We start from the raw sequence: 27,863 nt of genomic DNA on the forward strand, positions 1-27,863 counted from the left end.
ATTGGCTAGTGAAGAAGTGAGGTGGATAGTATCATGAGCTGTCCCTGCAATGATTATAGAGACAACTGAAAACCATCCATCTGCTCTTTCCCTTTACTATCCCTGTCTCATATGGCAACACTTTGTCCTTCTTAACTGATGTTACAATAGAACTTAATCATTTTGAGTCTGACCTTTTTTGTAGGTGCTACTGTATCTTATTTTTTAAAAAAGATTTATTTATTTATACAAGCACTGGGTACAGTCAGAAGCGAGGGAGGGTGAGAGAATTCACCAGAGCCAGAGTAGGAGAACAGAACAGGCAGACTGACGAAGTACACTGCTGAGGGGAGCAGCGGGCGGCAGGAGAGGTCTGTCCCGCCATGTGGGACCCTCGCCCGGCAGCCGGGGATTGAACCGGCGCTGCAGAGGCTGCGGGCAGCTTCACAACCCAGCGCTCAACCGCTGCGCCACCAGGGGAGGCCCTACTGTATCTTATTCTATTTCATTTCTTAGTTATTTCCCATCCTTAGTTATTTGCCACCCCTCATGCTTCTTTGGCCCTTTGTCCTTTTACTCTTAAGTCAGAAGCCTCATTTTGTTTATTAGTGTCCACTAGTTATTGCATGCGTCTTACTTTGTCAAATCGTCTGCTATGGAAATGTCCAACGTTTGTTTTTATCATTCTGACTTGCTTTACTACACATGATTCCCTCTAACTCCTTCCTTTTTGCCATAAAAGGCAACATTTCATCTTCCCTTATGGCGGAATACTATTCCATTGTATAAATTTACCACATCTTCTTGATCCAATTCTCTATCACTGGCTCTTAGGTTGTGACCATATCCTAGTTATAGTACATAATGCACTAAACATAGCCCTCCCTGGTGGCGCAAGGGGTTAAGTCTCAGCATTATGAAGCTATCACCAGCCTCTGCAGCATGAGCTCGATCCCCGGCCAGCCAGGGAGCTAACCCACATGGCACAGCAGACCTCTCCTGGCTGGCCTGCTGCTCCCCTCAGCAGTGTGTTTCATTGGATCTGACTGTTCTGCTCTCCATGCTGGTGAATCCTCTCACCCCCCGCACCTCTGGCCAGCACCTCAGTTCTTGTATGCATAAATAAATAAATCTTTATTTTTTTAAAGATTTATTTATTTTTATTTTATAAAAGCATTGGGTACAGTCAGAAGTGCAGGAGGGTGAGAGAATTCACAAGGGTCAGAGCGGAGAGTAGAGCAGGCAGACTGACAAAGTACACTGCTGAGGGGAGCAGTGGGCGGCAGGAGGTCTGCGCGCCATGTGGGACCGTCCTCCGGTGGCCGGGGAGCAGCTAGGGATCGAACCGGCACTGCAGAGGTTGTGGGCAGCTTTGCAACCCAGCACTCAACCGCTGTGCCACCGGGGAGGCCCAATAAATCTTTAAAATAAATAAATAAATGAAAAGCTCTTGTAGCCCAGATTTCCCACCTAGTGTCCTCATCCATTTAATGTGGATACAAAGAGCAAAGACTGACATGCTAATTAAGTATTTGCACCTGGAAAATGGAAACATCCCTGGGAAAGTGTCTAATATCTAGTTAGCACTCCAGAAATGTTAGCTATGTATATTATTTCATTACTCCTACTAGAATCCTTCACCTGAAACTGAAAGTGAAAAATATGCAAATATGGAGAAACACCATGGCTGAAAAACACACCCATTATACTATACATACCTGCAGCAATAAAGGAGCCTCCTCCAACTTTATAGAGAAGATGGCTGGCAAAGGGGGCGGCACAGATGATCAAAAAACTTGCGGTCACCACAGCTACTACTCCCAGAAGCATTAGCACTGCCCAGAAACCATGGTATACTGGAGACCCCAGGAGAAAAAGAGAAGAGACTGTGAGCAGGGCAGACAGTCACACAGTGAGTTTCTTTCCTCTTCTTTTTTAACATTTCAACCATAGCACCTCTAGCCAAGATTCCAGCCTCAGGCCCTGAATTATCTCTAAAAGGAGACCTCACCAGGTGACTTTGGAATCAATGATGTTGGCCTTCAATCAACAGGTGTTTGGTATTAGTAGCACACGAATGCTTAATATACTCTGGAACTCATTTTTCTCACCATATTTTCCACCTTAGAAAAGGGAACACCTAGAGTTCTAGAAATAACCTTTTTGAGTAAATGCCCACTTGGGTTACTTTTAGATTTTTCATACCAATGTACAGAAGTATGAAAAGCTACTTACTGCCTCTTACTTACAGCTAAGGTAATGCCTATACCACAGTGATTCTTAAGTGTTGATTATAACAATGGCAAACATTTAGCAAATTATATAATTCAATGTAGATGTGACTCTTTTGGAAAGTAGTCATAAGGTAATAAAAACAATGACTAAAACAAAAAAAATGTACAAACAGATTTTAAATCAGATAGAGTTAAGGCGTACAGCTTCCTATTAATATTTAGCACTACAATGATTCAAAATAAGAAGTTATATCAGTCTTTTGATCAAGGACCGGAAAGTCTGATTTCATGGATAAGTTGTTGATAAATGGATAGTAGATTTGATGAGTTACAGTAATCAAATAAAGGATTTTAATAAATGACCATTTTTGAGCAGGATAATTGCCAATGTATTAAACAAATTCATCATTTCCTAAAGGCTAAACCACTAAAATAAATTTCTATTGGTAGAAATAAAGGAAAAATCAGTAAAACATATTAGCCAAACTACAATTTGAAAGTAAAGAATGATTATTTTTTTCCTCAACAAACCTACCTGTTAAATAAAATCTATGTCAATCAACTAGAATCTTAAAGAGAGAAAAAGTGGATGGGAAGATAGAAAATTGAGTTAAGAAATCATTGTAGATGGGACAGGAACAATGAAATTTCTAAACCTTGAAGCAAGGAATTAAAGGTAGTTCTTTTTCTACACATGTCAATGCTGTTCATTTGGCAGGAGCTTCCAGGTATTAGGAAAGTAGTCTGTGGTAGTGGGAGCAGAGCAGGAAAGAAGCGCTGATCCTTTTGTGTGTGACAAATCAGAGTGCAGACTGTGTACCAAATATTTGCCATCCTGCCCTACCAGAGCTTACTAGATATTGATATTCTTACACTTTACATATTCCTTCTCTTTATGTTATTAACCCACAGCAGGTTTCGTGGCAAGCCTAATGGAAACACTATAAAAGGTGCAAACAGCAAAACGAAACAAAACAAAACAGAACAAAGCCATCCTTCTGGTTAGAGAAGCAGAAGGGACCCCTGCAGGCCAGAGTATGGGGGAAATCCCCTGATTTATTTCTTTCTTTTTATTCTCCCAGTCCTGTCTCAAGGCCAACTTCAGTCTCTGCACTTCTCCCAGGGTAGACATGGGCATTTAAGATTCCAAAATATGAGCCAACCCTTTGGCTTGAAGATTAGAATAAAGGGCTCCCATTACTCAGTGAATAGGGGAATCTGTTCCTTTTTTTTCTCTTTTCTCTGGCAACTTTGCACTGCGGCACAATCGCCTGGAACTGTGTTGAAACTCTGAAAGAACACTAACTTTCTAGCCAGAGAAACTGGAATTTCTTTAGGTTATAGAAAAAACGACATCAAACTTTAGGAATGCAGGGGAATAAAGCAGAAATGGCAAATATCTATGCAAATATAGTAGACTCCTTTTCTCATCTTACTTTCTTAAAAATATCTTTGACTATTATTAAAGTAAAAAAATGCTCACATAATTGAGTAAAAAATTTGTTAGTTTGGAATTAAAGTGAGCTGAGTATTTATCACTTGCTATGTAATCTTATACTAGTTAAAGTTTCCTGAACCTCTATAACTTTTCTGAAAAAAGAGAAACATTTTTATATATTCTTTATAGCTATAAGAAGAATAATTAATAATGTATGTGAAGTGTGTAGCATGAACAAAGAATGACATTTATTTTGTGGTTGCATTTATTGCTGTTATTCTTAAATTGCATTAACAGTACACAGCAGGTGGCATTGTGTTCCATAATAGGAAAGTGAATTACTTCCCTCAGAGAGCCTTGCACACTGTTTTTTATGTACCACTAATATTTGGAAATCCTTTAGATTATAGCTTCGAGAGCAGTACAGATGTTGTATTTGGGAAAGAAGACTGCCGATATAGAAAGTTTTACAAAGTTTTCATATTATCTTCTATGGGAAGTTTCCTATGTACAAACCACTGATAAGGCACTGGCCATGTTTTACACCAGGTGTCTCTACCAAAAATACCCAAAATATTGACAATGAGGTCAGGCACTTGGCACAAAGAGAGCCAAAACACAGTGATCTCCATCTAGGCCATGCCTTATAATCTACATTTTGAAAAGATGTGTTGGACTAATCTTTGAGAAGTGGAAAAGTGAGGAGATTAGTAGAACTGAAACTCAGGGAAGCATTTGAAGTTGGGTGCAGAAGGGGCATTGTATTCCAAGGTCATGGTATTCCAAGGTTATGGTATTCCCAGGTCACGTGTAAGCAAGAGGGCAAAAAGGATAAATCAGGCCATAGAGAAGGAAGAAAAGCAGGTTGGTTCTCCTACAGAGAGAAGCAGAGGTACTATAGGAAAGAGAAGAAATGCCTGGTGAGGGGAAGAGAGAAAAAGAGTCAGACAGAAATGGGCAATAAAAGATCCGAAGAGCTGCTGTTGTTCCTGACAACTGCTAGTTACTGTCCTTCCATTGGCTCCAGCAAAGCAGCTTGGCTTTGATTCTGGGACCCATGTGAAATGCGGGAATAACAGATTTGTACTAAAGGGAAGAGGAACCTGGCTGCCTAGAGAGTTTTGACCATATAGAAATAGCAAGAAGCGAGATTCCGTACTGCCGTCACCACGTGCTTTATTTTTCTGCCTGTGTTCAACATTCCAAAGTGCATAACTTCAAGCTTATTTCAAAATTTCTTGGAACTTCCAGTTTGTTAGCTAATTATATTACCTAGTTTACATATGCAACACATTTTGATTCCAAATTTAAAATGTTCAGTTGTCATGAAGAACCATCTTATGGAAGTGGGTAGAGTACTTCCACTATGAAGTAAAACTAAGGCAATTAGAATAAAGTGAAAAGTGAGCATGTTTTAAGTAAGGGATCAGGAAAAAACCTAATTATAATAAAGTAAAAAGCAAAGTCAACAAGCAACTATAAACCAGAGACACACTACAGGGAAGTGGGGGAGGAATAGGATCAAAACAAGGGGGGTGGGAATTGTATGGGGACTATAACCACGATGAAAATGCATACATTGTGCAAAAATGAAAAATGATGTAAAAAATGTATAAAGGAAAAAAAAAAGAATCCCACATGATAGCAGGAGCCCTCTGCTTACTAACCGTGTGACTGACAGACCTCAATTTTCTAATATGAAAAAAAAAATTCTTCCTATAAGTTTATAATATTGGATTGAGAAAATATATGAAAACAATAAACACATGATCATTCAGGTATATTTAGTAGCAGTAGTAGTAGTAGTATACACTTTGTCAAAAAATGTTCTTGTCAACAATGCAGTTGACCCTTAAAAGCTATGATTAATCTCATGGATTTAGGATGGGGACAAGCTTTCAGTTTCAATATATAACTAACTTGGAAATTTTGGTGGGGAAGACATTTTTGTTCGATTAGTGGTTTACAGTGTTTAAAATTTCTAGATTTTGAATATTTCTCAAAAAAACTTAGTTTGCTTCCTTGTTCTTTCTATGAGCCCTTAAAAACTACAGAGTTCTGTCTTTGAAGCATGCCAAATGAAAACATCTCAAAACTCCAATGGTACCATTAAATATAACCTAATGCTTAACCAATATTGAATGTCTATTAACGACATGTAGTTACATGTAATCTATATCACCACAACTTGGATTAATTAAAGGAAAGCTTCATTTCATCTGTGAAATGCAAGAATTAATGGCGATTTTCAAAGAAATGAAGTTCCGTTGATTCTCAATAAATTGCTGATTTAACCTACCAAGTGCTCTTTGGTCAGGAGGTGTTACATGGAAGATGATTAGTAATTAGTCTAACTACAGAAATGGTTCTCCTAGAGTACTCACTTTATTTTCCTAAAGAGATAAAACTTGTTCCCTTGCATATTACCACTACCAGTTTATTTAATAACTTTGTTCCAGTAGATCTTGATTGAAAATCAGCAGCCCTGAGTATACTGAATTATTATCTCAGTGTACTTCATGCAGGTATATCATTTTATATCTTTTACAATATTCTCACATACATACAGCACTTTCTAGTTTTCATTTGAAGATAACCCCATTATTTTTCAATAGAGAAAAGAGACACCAAGTCATTAGTAATTGTCTACTTTGTTAACTAAATGTATATCAGATATTCAAATCTATGTTCATATATCTCAGTTTTAGTCACAAAAAGTACATCACAAAAAAGTATTAATGGCATTTCATATTTAAATTTCAGAATTCAACATATATCAAAGCAGTTCATATCTAGAGTATGCCTCAAAAGTCAAATCCCTAAGTAGCATACTTAGAAAGTGTACAGAGTCATCTATAAAGAATCTTTTAGGGGGGAATATAAAAATCACCCAAAATTACAGGACAGAAAAGATCATTAAAAATAATGAGCTAGGACCTCCCTGGTGGTGCAAGGGGTTAAGCACAGCATTATGAAGTGATCTGCAACCTCTGAAGCACAAGTTCAATCCACCAGCCACCAGGCAGCTGCCCACATGGAGCATCAGACCTCTCCTGTCTCGGCCACTGCTCCTCTCAGCAGTGTGTTTTAGTAGATCTGCCTTTTCTGTTTCCCACTCTGTCTCTGGTGAATTCTCTCACCCCCCACACCTCTAGCCTGTGTCCCAGTTCTTGTATACATCAATAAATAAATCTATTAATTATACCCGTTAATATATATGTATTTGTATGTATATATGTGCGCATGCATATTTGTTCTTGTGTGCAGATTACCACAGACCAGAAGTGAATGGCAGAATTGGCATCTATTCTGAATACCATATAAAGGGTTAAAAAAATAAAACGCTGCTGGATTTGTTTTTGCAATAAGAATGTAGTAAAATTGCAGTAAGACCTCATTAATTTAGACAACAAGCAAAAGCCGTCTGAAGTTTTGACTGTGGCTTATTTTAGAATAAGTTCCATTCCAAGCCATTCACATTCATCCAATAACTCACACTGGTGTCTCACAAGAGACCGCTAAAAGGGACCCCGGCAGGCTTGCTTTGTAAATGGGTGCCGGGCTGACAACCAAAAGCCACTTAATTCAGCAAACATATTTCAACGGCTCTCCATGTGTCAGGCACCAAAAACCAGACTAAGACATAACCTATGTCCTCACTAATTTAGTCTGACCAAGGGAATACCATATGAGAGCCCCAAGGGAGATATGCACAGAATTATCAAGGAGGCGACTGGACTATTGTACATCGAGCACTGTCAGGACTGAACAGGGGTGTGAAAAGCTCTCTTACTGCACTAAGTATGGTGGAGCTGGATCTTGCGTTTGTCTAGGCATTCATTAGCCACAAGGCAGAAGGAAGGTTGTTCCAATCAGAGTAGGAAAGAATTCCATGGATTCTAGAATAAAAAGCTGTGCCCTGCAGCTACTCCTCAGATTGATGAGGAGAACAGGAAATGATGAACATAGAAGTAAGCCCTCACATGCTCTTCAATGGAACTGGCCCTTTTCCGTGGGTCCCAGACAGAATGCATATCAGGATGTCACTCCTGTAACAGTATGAGGAATGATCTGGCAAGAAAAAGCATCTAACAATGAAAACGAGTTAAATAGTTATTTATAGCAACTCAGTGGGACCTAAATGGGACATTTGGGTATAGAGATGAGATAAACCTTGGTAATACTGTTGTTATACGTGGTGAGAAAGAATACCGGCTGTCTTTATGGATTTTCATTTGTATGCCAGAAGAGTTTGTTCTGTTAAGACATTAAGAAATCTCCTCTTGATTTCTTAATCTTTTCATTTTTACCACAAACCTTCTTTCTTTTCATAGAGGGAAAAGTCAACCCAAACAATCACAACTCCAAATTCATAGTGTTTTGATAAATTATTTCATTGTGTATGTAAAAATATAAATATTGTATTTGCAGTTTAAAGATAAACTTAAGATTCATTTCTCAAAACTTGCTATCTTGCCTCAGACACCTCACAAAGCTAGTTCATAAGCTAATCCTATGTTTCAACACATCCTCAAGCACACACATTGTGAAGTGCTATAAAATGTTCTAAATGAAGCCAAAACAAAACACACTACCCTCCTCCACCATATCCAGCAGCAAATGAGAGCCTTCAGCATATGTTACTATAGCTTTAGGCAAATCGCTTCTGTTACACAGGCCAACAAGCCTGTCCTGCAATTCTATGTACTACCATCTTGGCAGTGCCAGGCGAGTCTAAAAATACAGTAATGCCTGCACCAAAGCAGAGACAGGCAATACAGTATGTCCATGTTTGAGCTCCATAATTGTGGACTCACCAAGCCAAAACATGTGCTCTGCACGGTCCATTGATTTCTTCAGGACAAAAAGAACCCTAAGAGACCTGATAGACATTTATTGGCAGCCCTACTGTAAATATTGGCAGTGGAGAAATAACTGAGAGGGAGGAAGTGCCTGAGTCAGGAGAGGCAGCCCTTCACCCTCCCACTGGCTAATACCTTGGATAAGTTCCTGAAGCAGAAGTTAGGGTTCCTTCATCTGAGTAGGGACCTTTCTAGGTTTGAGAGTGTATGCACGGTCATTGTCTCCTTTTTCCCTCTTAAAGATCTTGGGGGAGAGGGGTATGAGAGAAGACTTATTGGGCAAGGTGGCTCTGTAGTTTTAGAGGTAGAAGGCACAGTGGCTGCAACAACTGGCATTAGGAGAGGAATGCAGCTGGACAGCAGCAACAGCCAGCTCCCTCAGGGTCAAATTAGGGAGCAAACCAAGCTTCTCAGAAACAAGGTGAAAGGGATCAGAATATGTTACTCCAGAATATGCCACTGTGGGATATTATTTTTTTAATTTTTTATTGAAGTTTCATTGGTCTATAACATTGTATAAGTTTCTGGTCTAGCACACAAATCATCATCAGTAAACACTACATTATATTTGCCACCTAGGCATTCATTAGGCAAGGATTATTTAAGAATTATTAATTAATAAAGATTATTCTGAGTTGGATGCAAGAGTTAAGCATGCAGAAAAAGTTTCTTATCTTTGCTAATAGAAAAATTTCTGAGAAATGATAACTGACATAAATGCCCTCCATGACCATGAGGAAGACAGTCAGCATCAAGATGTATCTGCAAACAACCCTTACTACAACAACCTTGATCTTCCATCAGTTTCCCTCAATGTATTTCCTAATCACATTCCCACAGGTTACCACCCCAGCTAGACTCCTACCTACATTTTCACTTTCATTGTGTGTTGTTTTGTTTCTTGGTTTTGTTTTGTTGGTTTTTGTTTTGTATTTTTTTTTTGCATTTCAAAATAGTAAATGACTATTTTTGTTGTTGTTAACACTTTGTTTCTTTAGTTTGGTTATTAATGAAGTAGCATTGTTAAGGGACTACAGCGGAGGCCAGTGGGTTCTTTGGTGGTAGGAGAGCTACAGTGACCACACCAGAAGGAAAATCCAATATAGTGAAAATATTAACTTCCATTAATTTTCTGTTAAAATGGTATATAAGCTCAGAGAGATATAGGCTCCCTTGGGTCGTCACTGTTCTATGAAGGCCTCCATATACAGACGTGATAATAAACCTTTCCCCACTGCCCTTGTACAGTCCACTTTGCAGGGCCCTATTCATTGAACCCAAGGGGGAAAAGAAAAACAGTTTTTGCTTCCTGACCAGAGATATTATTGTAAAAACCCTCTGATTTCAATACAGGAGATGAGGTGAGCAACCATGTCAACCTCCAGCTCCAAGTCTTCTTGTGACCCCCGTGGCCTTGAAGCTCCTGGATTGGATGTGCCCTTCAGTCTGAGCAGCAGACTCCAACATCATAGCCAGGTCAGGATTCCAGACCAGCCTGATTAAGACTCTCTGAAGGTGGGCATAAGCACTCGTACTTTTAAAGGGCTCGAGAATGGAATGTGCAGTCAGGTGGAGGCCCATAAACTAAAGTGCCTCTCTGCAGCTAGGCATTTCATTGAGAAGGAGCCAGTCACTACGCAGTGGGTCAGCCTTTGCAGGAATTTTTTCATCTGTCACAGCCATCACAATGATTCCTATTTTGTATTTTATAGATAATTCACAGATATCTTAAGTAAAGTTCCAAAAATTAATGTCACAAAATTTGAACTTGGGGCTGTCTGTTCTCTGTCTCAGACACCATTAGTCTCTATACCAGTCTCTACCTGTGCTTTTTCAAGTAAATTGACACTGCTTCATCTAAGCCTTCCGGACTCAAATCCTCCCTCTCTGGCTCCTCCTATTTTATCCTGCAGAAATGCTGAAATGACATTGAAGTTTTCTGGGTTAAAATTCTGGTATCATGCCTCTAGGATTTGCAATTCCATTTCCTCTTGCCAAAATAAAGTCTTCCTACTTTTTCTTCCAGATTTGATCAAGTATCCTTCCCTCCTTGAAAAGACGTAGTGGAGTTATTTCCTAATTCTACCAAAAGGCAGAAAGTATAGAATTAATAGGAGTATAGATAGACCCACAAATTGGAATATTCCTTCCTAGCTCTATGACTTTGGGTAAATTACGTAGCCTCTCCATGCCTTAGTTTCTCTTCTAAAATGTGATAATAATGATACTTATAGTATTAAGATAACTGAAAGAGTTAAGTACAGGTAAACAATGAGCAGAATGCCTTCCCCACACCCCTGCTCACTAAGTGTTCTTGACACAAGGCAGCCATTGACTTAGCCCTCTGAATTATCTTTCTTTGATAGCCACCTCTACTCCTCCTTTTGGACAAGGTCAGTCTTCCCCATCTTTCCAATCCGAGAGAAGTTTTAACCCTAGTGTGTAATAGGTGCTTTTAAAACACGAATAAGTAAATAATCAATTTATCACTCAGTCCGCACTAAAATGTCAAGGTATAGCTAAGGTCAGGGGAGTATTTGATGGTCATGGAACAGAATGAAGCAAACTAATATAAAGAAATGAACTCATGATTTTGGTCTCATTACCACAATAGTTGGAGAATCTTTGTCACTTAAGTTCTTAAGAGAGAGAAATAGGCACTTGTAAAAGAAGAGCTGAGGAATCAGAAGATTGAGATGTTAATTCCTGGACACTGAAAGAGTACTAAGGACTGTGTAATCACCATTTTTATATTTCTGAATACCCAGTGCATAATAATCAAGAACAAGGATTTCTGTAAGTATTCCTGCTCAATTCTAAAAATGGCAGAGGAGAAACAAATTTTCTCTTTCACCAGTTCCCATTTTAAGTCTGATCTACACCAGAGAAAAATCTGTTACTCTTTAAAGTAAGTCATTAAAGGAACATTTTTAGGACCACTTTGCATACTTTCTGAACAATAAATTTAAACCTGCTTGCCCAAAACTTTTGTACAGAAATTAGAAAATAAAATAATTATTGCAAAGTCTTGTTTACTTAGACATAAGCATTCTATTATAAGTACTCTAGGACCCCTGAATCTTCATTTTCACATCATTTACATAATTTGCATCTATAAATCTCTAACAGACTGGAAATCACATTTCTCTAGGGAATTTCATGGTCTTTTGGCATACTGCAACTATACATCCAGGAATCTTTCTCTTAGGAATGTGACCCAAAGTAGTTTTTACTATTTTTGCATCAGAAAAGTTTGTTTCAGAATTCCATAGCACTAAAATTTGATGTTTCCCCCTCTATTTTATCACAAAAACACCCATCGAAAGAAGTGATGAACAACAAAATTGAGTTTCACTCTCTTACTCACCCATGTTCAAACACTAACTCAACATCAACCTTGTTTCAGGCACTGTGGGAGATAAACACTTACTGTTGATAGGACATAGCAAATGTATAACATGTGCCATCAAGCCATCTAGCAGGATGGAAATATACAGGCAGATGACCATCAGCTATGCCACAGGCAAGGAGAGAAACTCCAGTTCATTATGCAAGAATTGAGAAGGGCACTTGACTCAATCTTAGCATACTCAGAAGGTTTCTTGGAGGAAGTGATTCTTAAAGGGAAACGCAGGACTGCAGGAATTGAATCTTGGAGGAAGATAAAGGCAGACAGATGAGAGTGACTATCCATTGCTGGGGTGAGAGGGCTATGTAGGCAAGTAGTCGCCTGTCCCTGCCAGCAAATGCCTTGGAAAGACATTTGGCCAGCTCAGAGTCAGGGCCTGCGTAGTTAGGGATGTGACTCACGTATGCAAGGAGTGCTAGCACAGCCAGTGCAATATGAGCCTCCCATGGGGACAGACAAGGAGCTGGGACATAGCTGGCATCTGGCAGGACAAGCATGTCTCTTTTACTGTGGACAAACATTCACACTCTGCTTATTCACCAACAGACTTGAGAGGCAAATTTTCTCCACTCTCTCTCCAAGATACACGAATTGACCAAGTATCTGCAGCCCTGGGTATCTTGCTTTGACTTGCTTTGACTTTCCTCCAGGGATCAATCTGATGGAATGTGGTAGAAATGATGTCTACTGCCGGCCTTGAGTTCTCGAGACTTGCCAACTATTTGCTGTGTGTTCTTCAGCAGCCAGTAACTTAACCAACCTCCCTATCTATTGCTATGTGTCTGGATTTTTTTTTAAAAAAGGTAGAACCAACAGTCTCAGAAGTCCTTTTTAAATCTTCTGGCTAGAGTCCCAGCAAGTGATTGTCAATATTTCCCTTTGATAATGAACTGAATAGATCGAACTTCTAAGTCTCCTCTCAAAAAGACAGCCATCTGAAATTAGCCATTTATGGAGAAAACCATTGAAAAGATCAAACATGTATTACATACATTCCCTTAGCTGCTCAGTACACTCTATTTGGGGGATTTGGTTTTATTTATTTGCAGAGATAGGATACATCTTTGGAAAACTTCCCTCTCTAGCTACTCAACATAGAGCAAGCTGTTACAGCAAATAACCCCTAGATTGCATAACAACAGCTGTTGCTCTGGAAACAAGTTAACACTTTGGTTTCCATAAAATGCTTCACATCTCTCAACAATGAAATCAATTGCTCTATTGATGTAAATAATACCTTCCACTAGCACAGACTGGAAGCAATGAATTTGAGTAGTAGGAAAACCACTTCATAAAAATCAATCATATCTTAAAATAACTGTATTTAAAAGTCACTTTAATCTTATTTCTATGTGCCCAAACATGTTTGTAAGAGCAACAAATAGTAAAAGAAAGACTGATATTAACTCAAGATATAGCAAAACTAAAAACAAGAATAATAGACCTTACCAATTCTTCCCTAATTAACCAATCGATTTTTGGGTTTTTTTTAAAGATTTATTTATTTATTTATTTATTTATTTATTTATTTATTTATTTATGCAAGCACTGGGTACAGTCAGAAGTGCGGGAGGGTAAGAGAATTCACCAGAGCCAGAGCGGGGAGCAGAGCAGGCAGAGGGACTGAGGTACATTGCTGAGGGGAGCAGCGGGCGGCAGGAGAGGTCTGAGCATCATGTCCGCGCACCATGTGGGACCCTCCTCCGGTGGCCTGGGAGCAGCCGGGGATAGAACCAGCGCTGCAGAGGCTGCAGGCAGCTTCGCAACCCAGCGCTCAGCCGCTGCGCCCCCGGGGAGGCCCCGATTTTGTTTTAAAGTACATACTACTTGCTGAGTAAAGGAAATATCATTTCCCCTACAGTGTTATCAAGAAGGTGGCTATGGAGATGCAGGCAGCTGATTGCAGAACTTTATCTTTAGGTTGAGAAACCTAAAAACACTTGGGTTTCCTTGGCTTTGAAAAGACAGTAATAAATTCTACTTCACAGTGCTGTCTTTAAGATCCCAGAGGGCAATATATGCAGAGTAGGTGGGTTAGCACAGTGAGCACAGATAATAGGAGCTCCATGTCTGTTCCCATCAATCCATTCAATTCATAATACGAAACAAAATAAGTCCTTTTGTTGTAATAATTGTGATATTTTAAGATAACAAAAGTATTTTTTACTTGTCAATAGATTTGTAGGTTAAATAAGCAGAAATAAGAAATGAGGTTGTAAATGAATAGGTTTGAAGAAATCGTTATGGTGTGTCAGCACTATATGGCTCCAATTATTGATAAATTCACTAGGTCTAATTCCTCATGGCAGCACTGAAATTTATCAAGCAGCATTTATGTTTATCATTCATATATTACCCTGACAGATGGAAGAAAGAAAAAAAAAGATGACACAAAATGTAATCTATTGAAAGGAAAGTAGTAGTAGTGAGTCTGAGAAGGAAGAAATCCAGGTTATAAAACACGAGGTCAGATTGCTGTGGACTGTCTGCCAGATCCAAAGGTCAGATTCCAGTCCATGCCTTCTTGGCAACACTTGGCAAAGCTTATTACTTCCTCCTCTAAGAAAAATTCTCTGTCTGGGTTCTAGAACACCATCCTAGTTTACTTTCTACTTCCCTAGCCGCTCATATTCAGTGGGGCCCCCTCTTTTCCCTAACCTCTTCACAGTGGAGCATCCTTGGGCCCAGTCCTTAGACTGAAGGACTTTTCTGCATTCACTCCCCAAATGATCTCCTCTTTTCCATGGCTTTAAATATAGTTCTACGCAGTGACCTCACATGCAGTTCCTACCCAGCCCTTTGGCTAACAGACTCTGTTATCCGAAAACCTCTATAACTAGGTATCCTCAACCTAACATGCCCCCAAATTACTAAAGCTTCCTCTAAAAAACAAGCTCTCCCTCAGCTTTCCCCATCTCTAATAATAACAACTTCATCCCGCCAGTTGCTATGGACAAAAACCGGTCATCATTGGCTGTGTACCTTCCTTCACACCCCACGCCCAGTCCATTAGCAAATCCGGCCAGCTGTTCCTTCAGCATATAACCAGATAAAGTGAGCTTTTGCTTTCAGGAAGATGAAGCAGATATGTTTTTCCAATTGTTTCTTTTAATTACAGCTAAACCCCTTGAAAATCATTTAAGAAACAAGCCAAAAAGGATTTAGAAAGATGAAGAGGGAGAAAGAGCAATTACAGATCTTGGAACCCAAGGAATGACAGAGTGTTCAGTTCTGTGTGTTTTCTTTTTATCTCATTCTTGGTGCTAGAGGAACCAAAAACCAGAAAAAGGTAACAGACACAGAAAACAAAAGCCTGGTCTATCACACTCCAGGAAAACTGCTGATCCAATGGACTAAGTAAAGGCAAAAACATTTCCGAAAATAACCACTTTACACCAGTAAACACCAAAAAACCAAACCCTGCCAACTAAATCCATTCCAAATGGCAAAGTCCAAGAGGACCCTAAACTCTGACCCTTGGCATCTATAATAAGGTTCCCCAGTCTCTCTCCTTCCATACAAACACATGTGTCCAAGAAGACTGAACAGGATATTGGGAAATGGACAGGTTTCCTGGGAGAAGAAGGGCATTGCCAGGAAAAGAGGACAGGACCCCGGAGATCTAATCCAAGGGAATGGACATTGAGCAGCAGTCGGAGGCAGAGCGGAAGGTCTGAAGATCTCAGACAAAATCAGCAGGGCATGTAGGTTTAGCTGTAGAGGGATATGCCTGGAAAGACTGCCTTTATGGGCCCCTGCAACTAAGCCATTGGTGGGAAGGGTGCTACTGGCCATCCAGAACTTCGGCACTACTAGTGTATTATCTAGTTCCCTCTTTCTCCCTTCTTATTTTCATTCATCTGCCTTTCTCATTGAAAACCCAAACTCTTTCCCAAGATTGTCCCCTTCATTGGACAATTGCCCCTTTGACAATACACCAGGCTATTCTTCATCTTGCTTCTTAAGGCTTCCTTTTCTTTCTCCTTTGTAGACTGTGTTCACATCTTTCTTTCTCCATCTAAGTATATTAGATATTTTACTGTCTTCTTCTCTGTGATGTTTTTCCTGAAAGATTGTTCTGATATCAAAAACCACCTCAGTTATTGCTCACCAGCATCTGTTATGCTAATTAATGTTTTCAGCAAAGTCAATTTCACACATCAAGCTATTGCAGAATTATTTCAAACTGGTATTCCAACATCAATGCACATATAATATGTCTAAATCCAAATGAAATCCCTATCCTCCACTTCAAAACCTGTCTCCTCCTCTTGATTCTCATATTTCTGTCCTCCTTATCAAATTTCCCTCGCTGAAATCATTCACAGTTCAATATTGGGTGGCAAGTGATTTGATGCTATGGCACAATAACAGTAACTAAGAAAATGAACTCCTATCTTTTGATTCACCATTTACATTCTAAAATATAATCTAAAGGAGATAAATTATGAAAAAATTACTCATAAAATGTTTAAAGTGGAAGTAGAAAGTTGCATATTTAAAATTTGAGAAGCTCTTAGATAAAAACACAGAGAAACGCATGATAAAGGTGAAACATACATGAGTATTTATAATGATTAAAAACATGTACAATACTCATATAGAAGGGACTGGAGAGAAATACACTAAAACTGAAGGGAAGTAACAATATTACTGTTTGTCAATTGTTTAAACTGAATGACACCTTCTTCAAAAGGAAATTTTTTCATCTCCCTAGATTTCTCTAGCTTTTTATTTGTTTACTTGACTGCCAACTTTTACACATCAACTCTTTGGATATTTCTATTATTCCCTTCTCATCTTTGCTTTTCTGCCATTGTTTAAGCCTGCTGACATTCAGGCAGGATCATGAAGCTAGTTGCTGGTGAGGATAGTTTAGGTTGATCCTCTCAACATTCACTCTTAGTTCTGCCTCCTTCTCCACTACTCCAGTGACTAGAAAGATAACAAGTCCATGACCCAGCCAGCAGAAGCCATGTAACACAATTCTGAAGGCTAGAGAATTGTTATTCATAAACGACAGAATTCCAGGGGCTCTCTTCAGAAGGTGAAAGAATACGAAGGTGCTGGCTAACCATTACCAAAGGATGGTGGGGGAAAAGGCTGAAAAATCCCTCCCAACAGCATCATTATGGCAGATGCACTTGAACATCTTGTTATGGGAGAAAAATATTTCTAATTTTTTTTTTTTTAGCTACTGTTTATTTTCTTTTTCTTAGAGCCTACTGCATTGCTAACTAATATCTTACCTAGCTGACTCTTTCCTGTTTCTATCCTTGTATCTTCACTTCAGGATGAAGGAAAGACCTGGACAAAATACTAAATAAATGAATGCTGACAATAAAAGCAAAACACATCTAAATATGATAACAATGTTAAAGACCTGAAAATTACAAAAAGTTTTCACAAAATTTAAGAGTAATCTAGATACATTTAGCAAAGGTTTTAAAAATCCTTACACATATCGGTAGGTACTTACAACATCACAGAATACAATATAGTACACATAGTATAGTATATAGAGTACAGAGACTCTCAAAATTATTAATGTACTATTCAGTCTACCGTGGATCCAACGATAGCCAAATATATAAACCTCCACTTCCATGGGATTTGGAATTGAATTGGGTAAAAGCACATGCCAAAAAGAATTACACAAGTAAATAGATGAATACTGTGCCATGAATGATAAAATTAAAGAATGGGTTTTATAAAGCAGACTTTGGTCTGGTCCACTGACAGTGGAGAACAGGACAGCCAAGGGAGACTACCTTAGAAAACTGAAGTTTGGAGTAGCTCAGAGAATAAGCCTGCTTTCTTAGAGAATCGATAGGAGAGGTTGGGAAGAGAGGCACAACATTTGGCGGGGAGGGTGGTGCATATGAAGACCCTGAGACAGAGGACAAATACTGATTCTGAAGTGGCGAGCTTATGTGTGCATGTTTGTTCCAACTCACAGATGAAAGGTGAAATCACTGATGACACCAGGCTCTTTTCTATAAAACCGTTCTTTAATTTGATCATTTATAGCTCAGATTTTAACCCTAGCAGAAGAATCTTAGGTTATATATATGAGTCACTTACATTATGTGCCTTTAATGAGTTCCAGTAAATAAAAGGGGAAAGGAGGCAACAAATAATACAATAAAGTGTAATAAACACTTTAATGGAGGTAGGATAGGATCAAAAGGCTATGGACACCAAGCAAGACATGATTAATCACTAAGGGGTTTGATACTAAAGGAATGAACTGTGACTGAATTCAAGCATGAATAAAATACATCTAAATTCCGACAGAACTCAAAGGATAATAGAAATGTTTAATGAACTTTGAACTATCAAGTCTATCTCCAAAAAAATTCTAAGAACAAGACCACCCTCTCTAGATTGGGGACCATATTAAGTAACTAGATTTGAGTATCACTGAATTTCAAATATGTATTAAGGGTTTTAAAAATGAAACAAAATGTCATATTTGATCTGACTGCAAATAGGACAAGATCATATATCAATAGAAAGGTAGAAAAACCAACATAAATTTAACCTGGTTTATTATTGGTTATTTTTTGGTTTATTATTGTTGTTGAAATATAACTAAGAAGACTTATAGTTAAAAAGATATGATAGTGGGCACTAAAATTAGCCTTTTCGTTCATTGTTGTTTATAAGATTATCAATAAACAAAATCCAAAGAGCTGCACCTTTGTATCCACTCTGCAGTGTGAAAACAGCCAAATGGCTTCCTGTGGCATCTCAGTCCCCTTACTATGAAAAGAACAATTTCATCAGCAGAATACAATGATTCTAAAATAGTCTTTCCAGAAAAATCGTATACCACTGCATCATTTTCACTGATTTATACATTGGCTAATGTTAACTATAAAAACTCAAGAATACTAAGTAATTTTAGTAATAATTTGACAGGTCAAAATACATCAGATTTTATAGACTATACTTTCAATTTGACAAGTTTGGCAAATTTATAATGCCTGATAATTATGAAGTCAAATAGTGGTTCTGGAGTCTAGTGAAGATTATGTGGTCTCATTAACTAGGAAACACAAATTTTAGCCAAGTAGAGTCCTTTGGATGATATCCATGCTTTTCTCTCAGATAAGGAAATAAAAAAAAATTCCACTCAAATGTAATATCAGGTATTGTTGTACATTATTATGAAGATAAATGAGACTTGTATATACTACTTCTGTTGTGGGACATGCTTCTTTGCCTCTCAGTCATTTTTACTCAAAGTGTTTGATAAAGTTGCTTAAAGTCAGTAAAGAGTTACAATAGGTGTGCCAAAGAGGAGTTTTGATAATTTAAAAAAAAACTGGAATAAGGTTTTGTCACTAGATCCAAAAAAATGACACAGTAATTATATGCAGTGCTACATAATAATTCTAACTGTAATTGCAGTATAATTTTTCTGACATGCATTTACTATCCACCTCCATCATAATTATTATGCATAGATTATACTACCTTGTTTTTTTAAGTTCACCATTATCTCCTTGTGGTACAGATTTTCAAATATGTAGGTTTATTTAAAAATACATGGTGCTTACATACCTTCTCATCACAGGACCTCCACATAGGAATAATAACCACAATACTAAAACATCTGCAGCCCTTCATGAAACTTAATGTTCTGAAAAGTCAACCTGTACTATTTCTTAATTCATTTTATAAAGTAAGAATGACAGGGAAGGGACATGCTTTTTGCAATTTTTTTGTAATATAAAATGATCCCATTCTTTGCATGCAATTTCTTCTCTCATGAGAAGAGATGTAAATAAAATGCTCATGCAGTGTTCAATGGGACCAGGCATCCACTGTACACACATTTCAAAGATGACAGACCACAGCATCCTGGTGAACAAGCATAGCTGCACGCCAGAGCACCTCTTTCCATAGCAGACCTCACGCTGGCTCTAAATGTCATGCTAATGATATGATATAAGAAAATGCTATATCCTTTGACAAATTCAAAATGAAGCCATAATATATAAAAATGTATATTTACAGAAAGATGAAAAATGGACAAATGATGTAAACTTCATGTCCAAAAATGGACAAATGATGTAAAGTGATGGTTAATTTTATGTGTCAACTTAGTAGTCTATAGTGCCAAGCTTTTGGTCAAAGACTAGTGTAGATATTGCTGTAAATGTATTATTTAGATGTGATTAGCATTTACAATCAATAGACTATAGTTAGAGTAGATAATGGGAAGTGGACCTCATCCAATCAGCTGAAGAGAAACAATTGAGATTTCCTAAAGAAGGGACTCTTCCAGAGACTGCAACATAGAAATCCTACCAGAATTTTCACACTTCAGACTCAAGACTGTATCAGTTCTTATCTGAATCTCCTGCCTTCAGGCTAACAGATTTCAGACTTGCCAGACTCCACAATCACAAATCAATGCCTTCAAATCTCTCCTTCAATTTAAAACTCTCTTTCTATCCTCCCCTACTCCTTTCTCTCATCCTAATATAAATTTATTTAGAGCATTAAGTAGATTGGCTCTTCTCTTTGAAAAGTAAAATTTGAGAGCTCTGTTTATACCACTGGGAAATTCTATACTAATCCATAGTTTTAAGGTTTGATAAATACCCTTTATTAAAATCTTCATGAAATCAGCTGAAAATAAAGTTGACATATTAAATTTATGTATTTCCTATAAAAATATATTTATGTACTCTGCATTATGTACTTTGTATAGAAACTAGTTTATGTTCATTCAACAGAACAAATAACATGAAAACACAAAAGAAGTAGATAATCTCAACTCCTAGTTAAAGACATCTCTCCTTCTTCTATGGGATATCACATACAACAAAGTTCAGTCATTTAGTAGGATACAATAGTAAAATTATATTCTTGTATGTAAGAATTACAAGTAAAAATTTTAAAAGCAGGCTATATTATAAAATATTTTCAATGTGTAAGGTTAGTTTTAGGTCATTTAAATCCTTAACAAGTTTTAGGTCATTAAATCCTAATGAACATCTCTGATTTCAAATTACAAAACACTTTTCAAAAATTACCTTTTAAAATAGCAAATAAATTTTAAAGGCTTTATTTTTGGACCAATGTCATATTCTATTAGAATTCTAAATGGTATGTTTGATACGATATCCTATTATTTTATATACAATAGATTGATACCAGATAAAATGTTGAGATTGTTTTTTAATTGCCCACATAAATTTTAGAAAGACAAGTCCTTCTTAGAACGATTCTTAGGACAGAAGTACTTACTAACTGCAGAGTCATAAGAAGTAGAATTGTGTTCGCCTCTCAGGAAGGGATATGGAGACAGGTAAGCATGGGTGCAGTTCTTTGATGATGGTTGGTTGGCTAGGAAGAAAAATAATGTTATTTGTTATTGAAAAGCTGCATGAAGAGTCATTCCTGAAAGAAGAGAAGAACAGTCTCTGAGAGTACACAAGGAAAATAAAATTGCAGGTTCAATTTAACTCAGAGATTTGTTGAATAGTAAGATACAAACTCCTAAAAAAATTATGTGAATAAGCAGAGGAGACCTAGAAAGTGGATTTATTCAAAATCTCTAGCAAAAGTATATTTCAAAAGAGAAAATGCCCTAATATCCTCTCAAAATTGAATACACCGTATTTAATTTATGTTCACAATCACATTCTCCAGTTCCTAACATAATTGCTGGCACATAACAGGTACACAAAAAATTATTTTAAAAATCTAATAAACTTAGATTTAACCTTGATTAGTTCCAATTAGTATGACTTTTTTTCCCTTCATTCTATTTTTAGGAGAAAGATACAAATGCTAGATCACATATGTTAATTCAAATGCATTTTTAGCATTTGAAAAAGCAACACTGTATGTTGTTTGAAAATGTGAAGTTTTTGCTCTCTGCTCTTTAAAAAGGAGTAGAATATTCTTCCTTTCTCTATGTCCTTGTCAAAATTTTCCTCTTGCCAACTGACTTACTCCACTGCCAAAGTTTAAATAATTTCACAGCAAATTGCTAGTTTCTTCTCCTCCCCAAAGGACTATAAAATAGTTTATCAAGTATCCCTCTCAAAATACCATCTCATCATTACTTTATTACTTTTATATATCTCACCTTGCCATCAGCTTGCTTAGGTCTTCAGTAAGTTCATATTTTTATTATATATTCCATAAACTTAACTATTATATAAATACAATACTTTGATTTATCGCAGAAATATTTGATAAGGAGACTAATAATTTCAACACACAATAAGCTGTAGGTAATTGTGGGCTGGACACAATAAGATAAAGGCTAGTTATTTTCAATGAATTGATTTTCAAAGATTAATACAATCTAGGAAATACAGTTAAAAGAATACCTCATATTTTTAAGAAGCTATTCTACTTCAAAAAGGAACTTTAAAGTTTCTATGCGAGAATGCAAACATCAAAAGCAAGGCATTTCTTGAGATTGCCCACAGCCTTGGTTAAAGCCCAAATAGAGGAAGCTTTCATCTACTGCTGCTGGTAATTAAGTTTCATTATAAAAAAGATTGTTCTTAGCTTTGAAGTCACAAATATAAAGTAACACATCCCTATTTCCAGATTTTTAAATTTGAGATTTCAAGGGTTTGTACCAAAAAAAAAATACATTTATTGATAACAGCAATAATAGACACTTGAAAAAAATTATAGATAGCATTTGTCTTATTAAGGTTAGGGTACTTTAAATATATGCAAAAATAGTAGATAATTCACTTTTACCATAAATATTGACTCTTATTTTATGTTACAAAATAAAATTATTTCTCTTTACTAAAAAAGAATCACATCATGAACTTTGAAGATAACTTATTGAGATTCTACAATTAAGAATACAATTCTACTCTGTAAGTAACATGCACTACATTAGAAGCCATTCATTTTTATTTTAAAGACATGGGGGAAATAAAACTAAATTTTACTTACTATACCAGAACTTCCAGATATCAGGATCATTTTCTTCCACAATCCCATTAAACCAACATCTCCAGAAGAATCCTTCATGATGGAAAGTGATGTTCTCTATCTGCACAAAACACAAATGAAGCAATTTGCTATCAACACAAGCAACATAATCTAAAACAATTCCATCCAGGAAAATTTCAAATACTGTATTTTATTCCAAGAAATAATGATTGGTAGATTTCTACATCTCTTCTATGAAGAAATAGACACTCCACTACTATTCTCTGATTTCAAGAAGATATGTAAGGCTATCCTCCTCACTTCCAAGTACATCAATATTTTGAAGAAGAAACGCACATTCTGTTCACCTGAACACCTCCCCACTTCAGTTGCAAGAAGCCAATAATCTGATCCAAAAGCCACCAAAAAGAGAAAAACTCCCAAAGCACCAAAGAGAGCCCCAAAAAAGATGGCAATATTTAGTCTCATTTTCGATTCACTTGTTTCCCTTTAAATAAAATAATTAGAAATGGCAGACACCTAACTTCTCAATTAAAAAAAAATGAATAAAGATTTTTGAGTAGACAGAATCTTCTTGAGAAGCCTGTTCTCGCTCATGTTTTGGTAGCTTCTCATCCACACCAGCTGGTGGATTTGTTTTCCCTTTGCTCTCCCCTGTCTGGACTCCAGCCCAGCAGCTGAGAATGGCCAGCTATTTTAAGATACTTATTGAGAAGCTTGCTCTCGCTCCCCCATGGGAATCAAAAAATAGCTGACCTTCCCCTGGCTGTAAAAGGGAGTATTAGGAATTGGTTAGAATTATCATTATTGCTATTTAGTAATCCATAGAAGTGAAAAGAAGATGAAATAGTATGAAGTCATTGATTTATTGGCCCGAGGTCTTAAGTGTCTGAACAAGCTCCATTTAGTTTAGAATGACCATTACAACCCTAAAGACACGAAAGACACTCTTTGAAGGTATATAAGTCATAAAAATAAAGAACCACAGAGACTTCTCTTGAAGACAGTTGAAGTTATAAGTAATTTCTTAATTTCTTTTGGACATTTTGGGGACAGAAAATAAGTAGTGGGTCAAACAGTCAAACAATGCTATGTTCAAGTTTATAACCTAGATGTTCAGATGTGTGCTTGAAAGATTATGAATAAATGATTTAAAGTATAAAAATGTACTTGTATACACTATTGATGTAAAAATAGCACTTTTCAAATCAGTTTGATCCCTCTTTTCCCTCCCATAGGAAAACATTCTTAGGGTGCTCAGATGAGCTGCCCTACCTACTCTTTGACTGACTGAACACAAGTCTCCATTCCAGGGATGGACCATAGGCGACCTGGTCAAGCAGAGCTGTGGTGATGTCTAAGGGATACAGTGTGATGGAAGCCAGCCTGAAGAAAGTCTATATCACAGCTTTTGCATTGGGAAAAGTGTTGCTTTTAAGCTAATAAGGAAGTAAACCTGAAGCTATTGATGGTCATCGTCCCCTTATCTGGGGACAATCCACTGAGTAGTAAGCCAGCACTCGGGGGAGAAAGACCAAGAAATGAAGAGACACATCTTTGGCATATGGCCTTCAAACTGAGTTTGTATCTTGCATCTAAAAATATTCTTAGTAATATGCAATGCTAGTGGTGTGAAAACTTCTTGGTCTCAGAAACCCTTTGCATGTTTACAGTATGTTCATGACCAAAGGGACTTTTTTTTATTACTATTATTATTATTTAAAGATTTATTTATTTGTTTGTTTGCATAGAAGAGCTAGGGTGTAGGTCAGTGGAAAGGGAGGTGAGAGGATTCACCAGAGACAGAGTGGGGAGCAGAACAGACAGATCTATTGAAATACACTGCTGAGGGGAGCAGCCTGCAGACAGGAGAGGTCTCTTGCGCTATACGTAGGTTAGCTCCCGAGATGGGGATCAAACTCAGGCCATGGCAGTGATAGTCCTAAGACTTAACCCCTAGGCCACCAGGAGGCCCTCAAAGGGATTTTAATGGGAAGAAGTATTTTATTTTATGTATTTTTACATCATTTTTCATTTTTGCACAATGTATGCATTTTCATCTTGCTTATAGTCCCCATAAAATTCCCACCCCCTTTATTTTGACCCTAATCCCTCCTCCCCCCCTCTACTGTGTCTCTGGTTTATAGCTGCTTGTAGATTCTGAAAGCAGTATTTTTACTGATACATATCATCTCATGTTAGAAATTAAATTTGACAAATTATTTAAAGCTACTTAATAAAATGAATAACAAATCCATTATGTTAATATAAATATTTTGTGAAAAGCAGTACTTTTCCCCCAAAGAAAATATATTCTGAAAAGTATGGCTTTACTTACATTTTTTTCCCAATTCTCTTGCAATTCCTGGTTTAATAAAAGGTAGCTGAGTTCTCATCTATGCTTTTGCATCTATGTAGAGCCAGGTATTGTTTTAGTCAAATTATATGAAAAAAAATGAGCCTCTCAAGGATTGGTATTTTGGAAAAGAAAGAAGTATTTTATTTTTATTTATTTTTTTTTTTTAATTTTTTTTAAGATTTATTTATTTATTTATTTATACAAGCACTGAGTACAGTCAGAAGCGCGGGAGGGTGAGAGAATTCACCAGAGCCAGAGCAGGGAGCAGAACAGGCAGAAGGACCGAAGTACACTGCTGAGGGGAGCAGCGGGCGGCAGGAGAGGTCTGCGCGCCATGTGGGACCCTCCTCCGGTGGCCGGGGAGCAGCCAGGGATCGAACCGGCGCTTCAGAGGCTGCGGGCAGCTTCGCAACCCAGCACTCAACTGCTGCGCCACCGGGGAGGCCCTATTTATTTATTTTTCCCTCACCACCATCCCTTTTCCTTTCCCCTTCCTTCTCCCTCTTAACCTCAGAGCCTTCAGAATGTTCACTGATGTCCTCTGTTTTTTTAGTGTCTTACATTATTGAATTATCTACTATGTATATATTCAGTACTTGTTTTAATCATTTTGACTTTTCTGCATACAATTCTCTCAATTTTGTTGAAAATGGCTGCATTTCGGGCCTCCCTTGTGGCGCAAGGGGTTAAGCATCACACCATGAAGCAATCCAGCCAGGGAGCAACCCACAAGGCGCAGCAGACCTCTCCTGTCTCTCCTGCTGCTCCCCTCAGCAGTGTGTTTCAGTCATTCTGCCTGTTCCGTTGCCCACTCTGTCTCTGGTAGATCCTCTCACCCCCTGCATCTCTGGCCTGTACCCCAGCTCTTGTATGCATAAATAAATAAATCTTAAAAAAAAGGCTGCATTTCATCCTTTCTTTTTTTTATTAATATATTTTATTTTATATAATTCTTACATCATTTTTCATTTTTGCACAATGCATGCATTTTCATTTTGGTTATATTCCCCATACAGTTTCACCCCCCTTATTTTGACCCTAATCCCTAATCACTCCTCCCCCCCCACCCCTGGTAGTGTGTCTCTGGTTTATAGTTGCTTGTTGATTTTGAATTTTACTTTATTATAATTAGTCTTTTTTCTGGTCCCTTATTTAAGTTTTCTAAATTCCTGCTATGAGTGAGACCATCCAGTATTTTTCTTTTTCTTTCTGGCTTATTTCGCTGAGCATGATCCCTTCCAGCTCCATCCATGTTGCTGCAAATTGCATGAGTTTATCTTTTTTGATTGCTGAGTAATATTCCATTGTGTATATGTACCACATTTTCTTGATCCACTCATCTATTCCTCAACCTACTAAACATAGAGCTTCCATATGATCCAGCAATTCTACTCCTAGGTATTTACCCAAAGGACACAGAAACATTAATTCCAAAGGGCACCTGCACCCCTATGTTTATAGCAGCATTGTTTACAATAGCTAAGTTTTGGAAACAACCCAAATGCCCAAAAATAGATGACTGGATCTTTTCATCCTTTCTTATGTCTATACAATGCTCAATCATGTGTATAGACCACATTTTCTTGATATGTGTATAGACCACATTTTCTTGATAGACATGTAGGATGTTTCCATGTCCTCATTATTATAAATAATGTAGCTATGAACTTTGTGGAACATATGGGGTTTGTTGTTGATGGTTTCATATTTTATAGCTGTATGCTTGAGTGGAATTGCTGGTTGGTTGACACAGTATTTCCATTTTTTGTTTTTTAAGGTAAATTCAGATTGCTTTTTGTAACGGTTGCAACAGTTCACATTCCTACCAACAAGGGAAGAGGTTTCATTTTTCTCAACATCCTCTCCAATACTTGCTGTTGGGGGGTCTTTTCAATGTGTGTCTAATCACAGGTGTGAGATGGTATCTCATAGTTTCAATTTGTATCTATCTTATCAGAAGTGGCAATAAATATTTTTTCACAGGTCTTTTGGCCTTCTGGAGAATTGTCTATATCTGCAGCCCCTTTATTAATTGGGTTATTTATTTTATATTGTTGAAGTGTGTGAGTTTTTAAAATATGTCTTGTATATTAATCCTTTATTAGTTATATATATACTCTGTAAATATTTTCTCCACTTTCATATGTTATTATTTATTAATGTTTTCTCTTTTTATGTAGCTGTTGTTGTTGGCCTAGCTAGAGGTTTGTATTTCTACTTTGTATCTTCTACTTTGTATCTTCTCAAAGAACCAGCTCTTAGTTTCACTAATTTTTTTCTGAATAGACATTTTGACTTCTATTTCTTTCATTCATGCCCTTATTTTTATAATTTCCTTCATTCTACTAACTTTGGGTCTTGTTTGTTCCTCTATTTCAAGTTATTTTAGTGTGATATTAAGTTGTTTATTTGGAATTTTTCTTGCCTTTTAATGCCGGCCTGTAATGCAATTACTTTTTTGCTGTGTCCTGTAGATTCTGGTACCTTGTATCATTATTTTTATTCATCTCAAAGTACATTTTAACCTCTGCTTTGATTTTTCTCTTTATCTAATTGCTATTAAGCAGCATGTTTTTAGTCTTCATGTATTCATTGGTGTTCCTGCTTTTTTTTTTTTCTTATAGTTGATTCTTAG

The 27,863-nt window shown here is 37.2% G+C and overlaps 1 protein-coding gene across 1 annotated transcript in view; it reads right to left on the reverse strand.

Moving 5' to 3' along the window:
• The window catches only part of TMEM182 (transmembrane protein 182), a gene marked incomplete at both ends in the record, with an annotated part of 37,332 nt that extends 13,995 nt beyond the window's left edge, over positions 1-23,337 (reverse strand). Inside the window, 4 exons of the mRNA XM_084235866.1 lie at positions 1,698-1,835; positions 21,187-21,285; positions 22,870-22,969; positions 23,206-23,337. Of these exons, the coding sequence (XP_084091992.1) occupies positions 1,698-1,835; positions 21,187-21,285; positions 22,870-22,969; positions 23,206-23,337 (469 nt within the window). The remainder of the gene's footprint in view (positions 1-1,697; positions 1,836-21,186; positions 21,286-22,869; positions 22,970-23,205) is intronic.
• Positions 23,338-27,863: the final 4,526 nt, after the last annotated feature.

This window comes from Talpa europaea, assembly GCF_964194135.1.
Source record: "Talpa europaea genome assembly, chromosome: 6".
Lineage (NCBI taxonomy): Eukaryota > Metazoa > Chordata > Mammalia > Eulipotyphla > Talpidae > Talpa > Talpa europaea.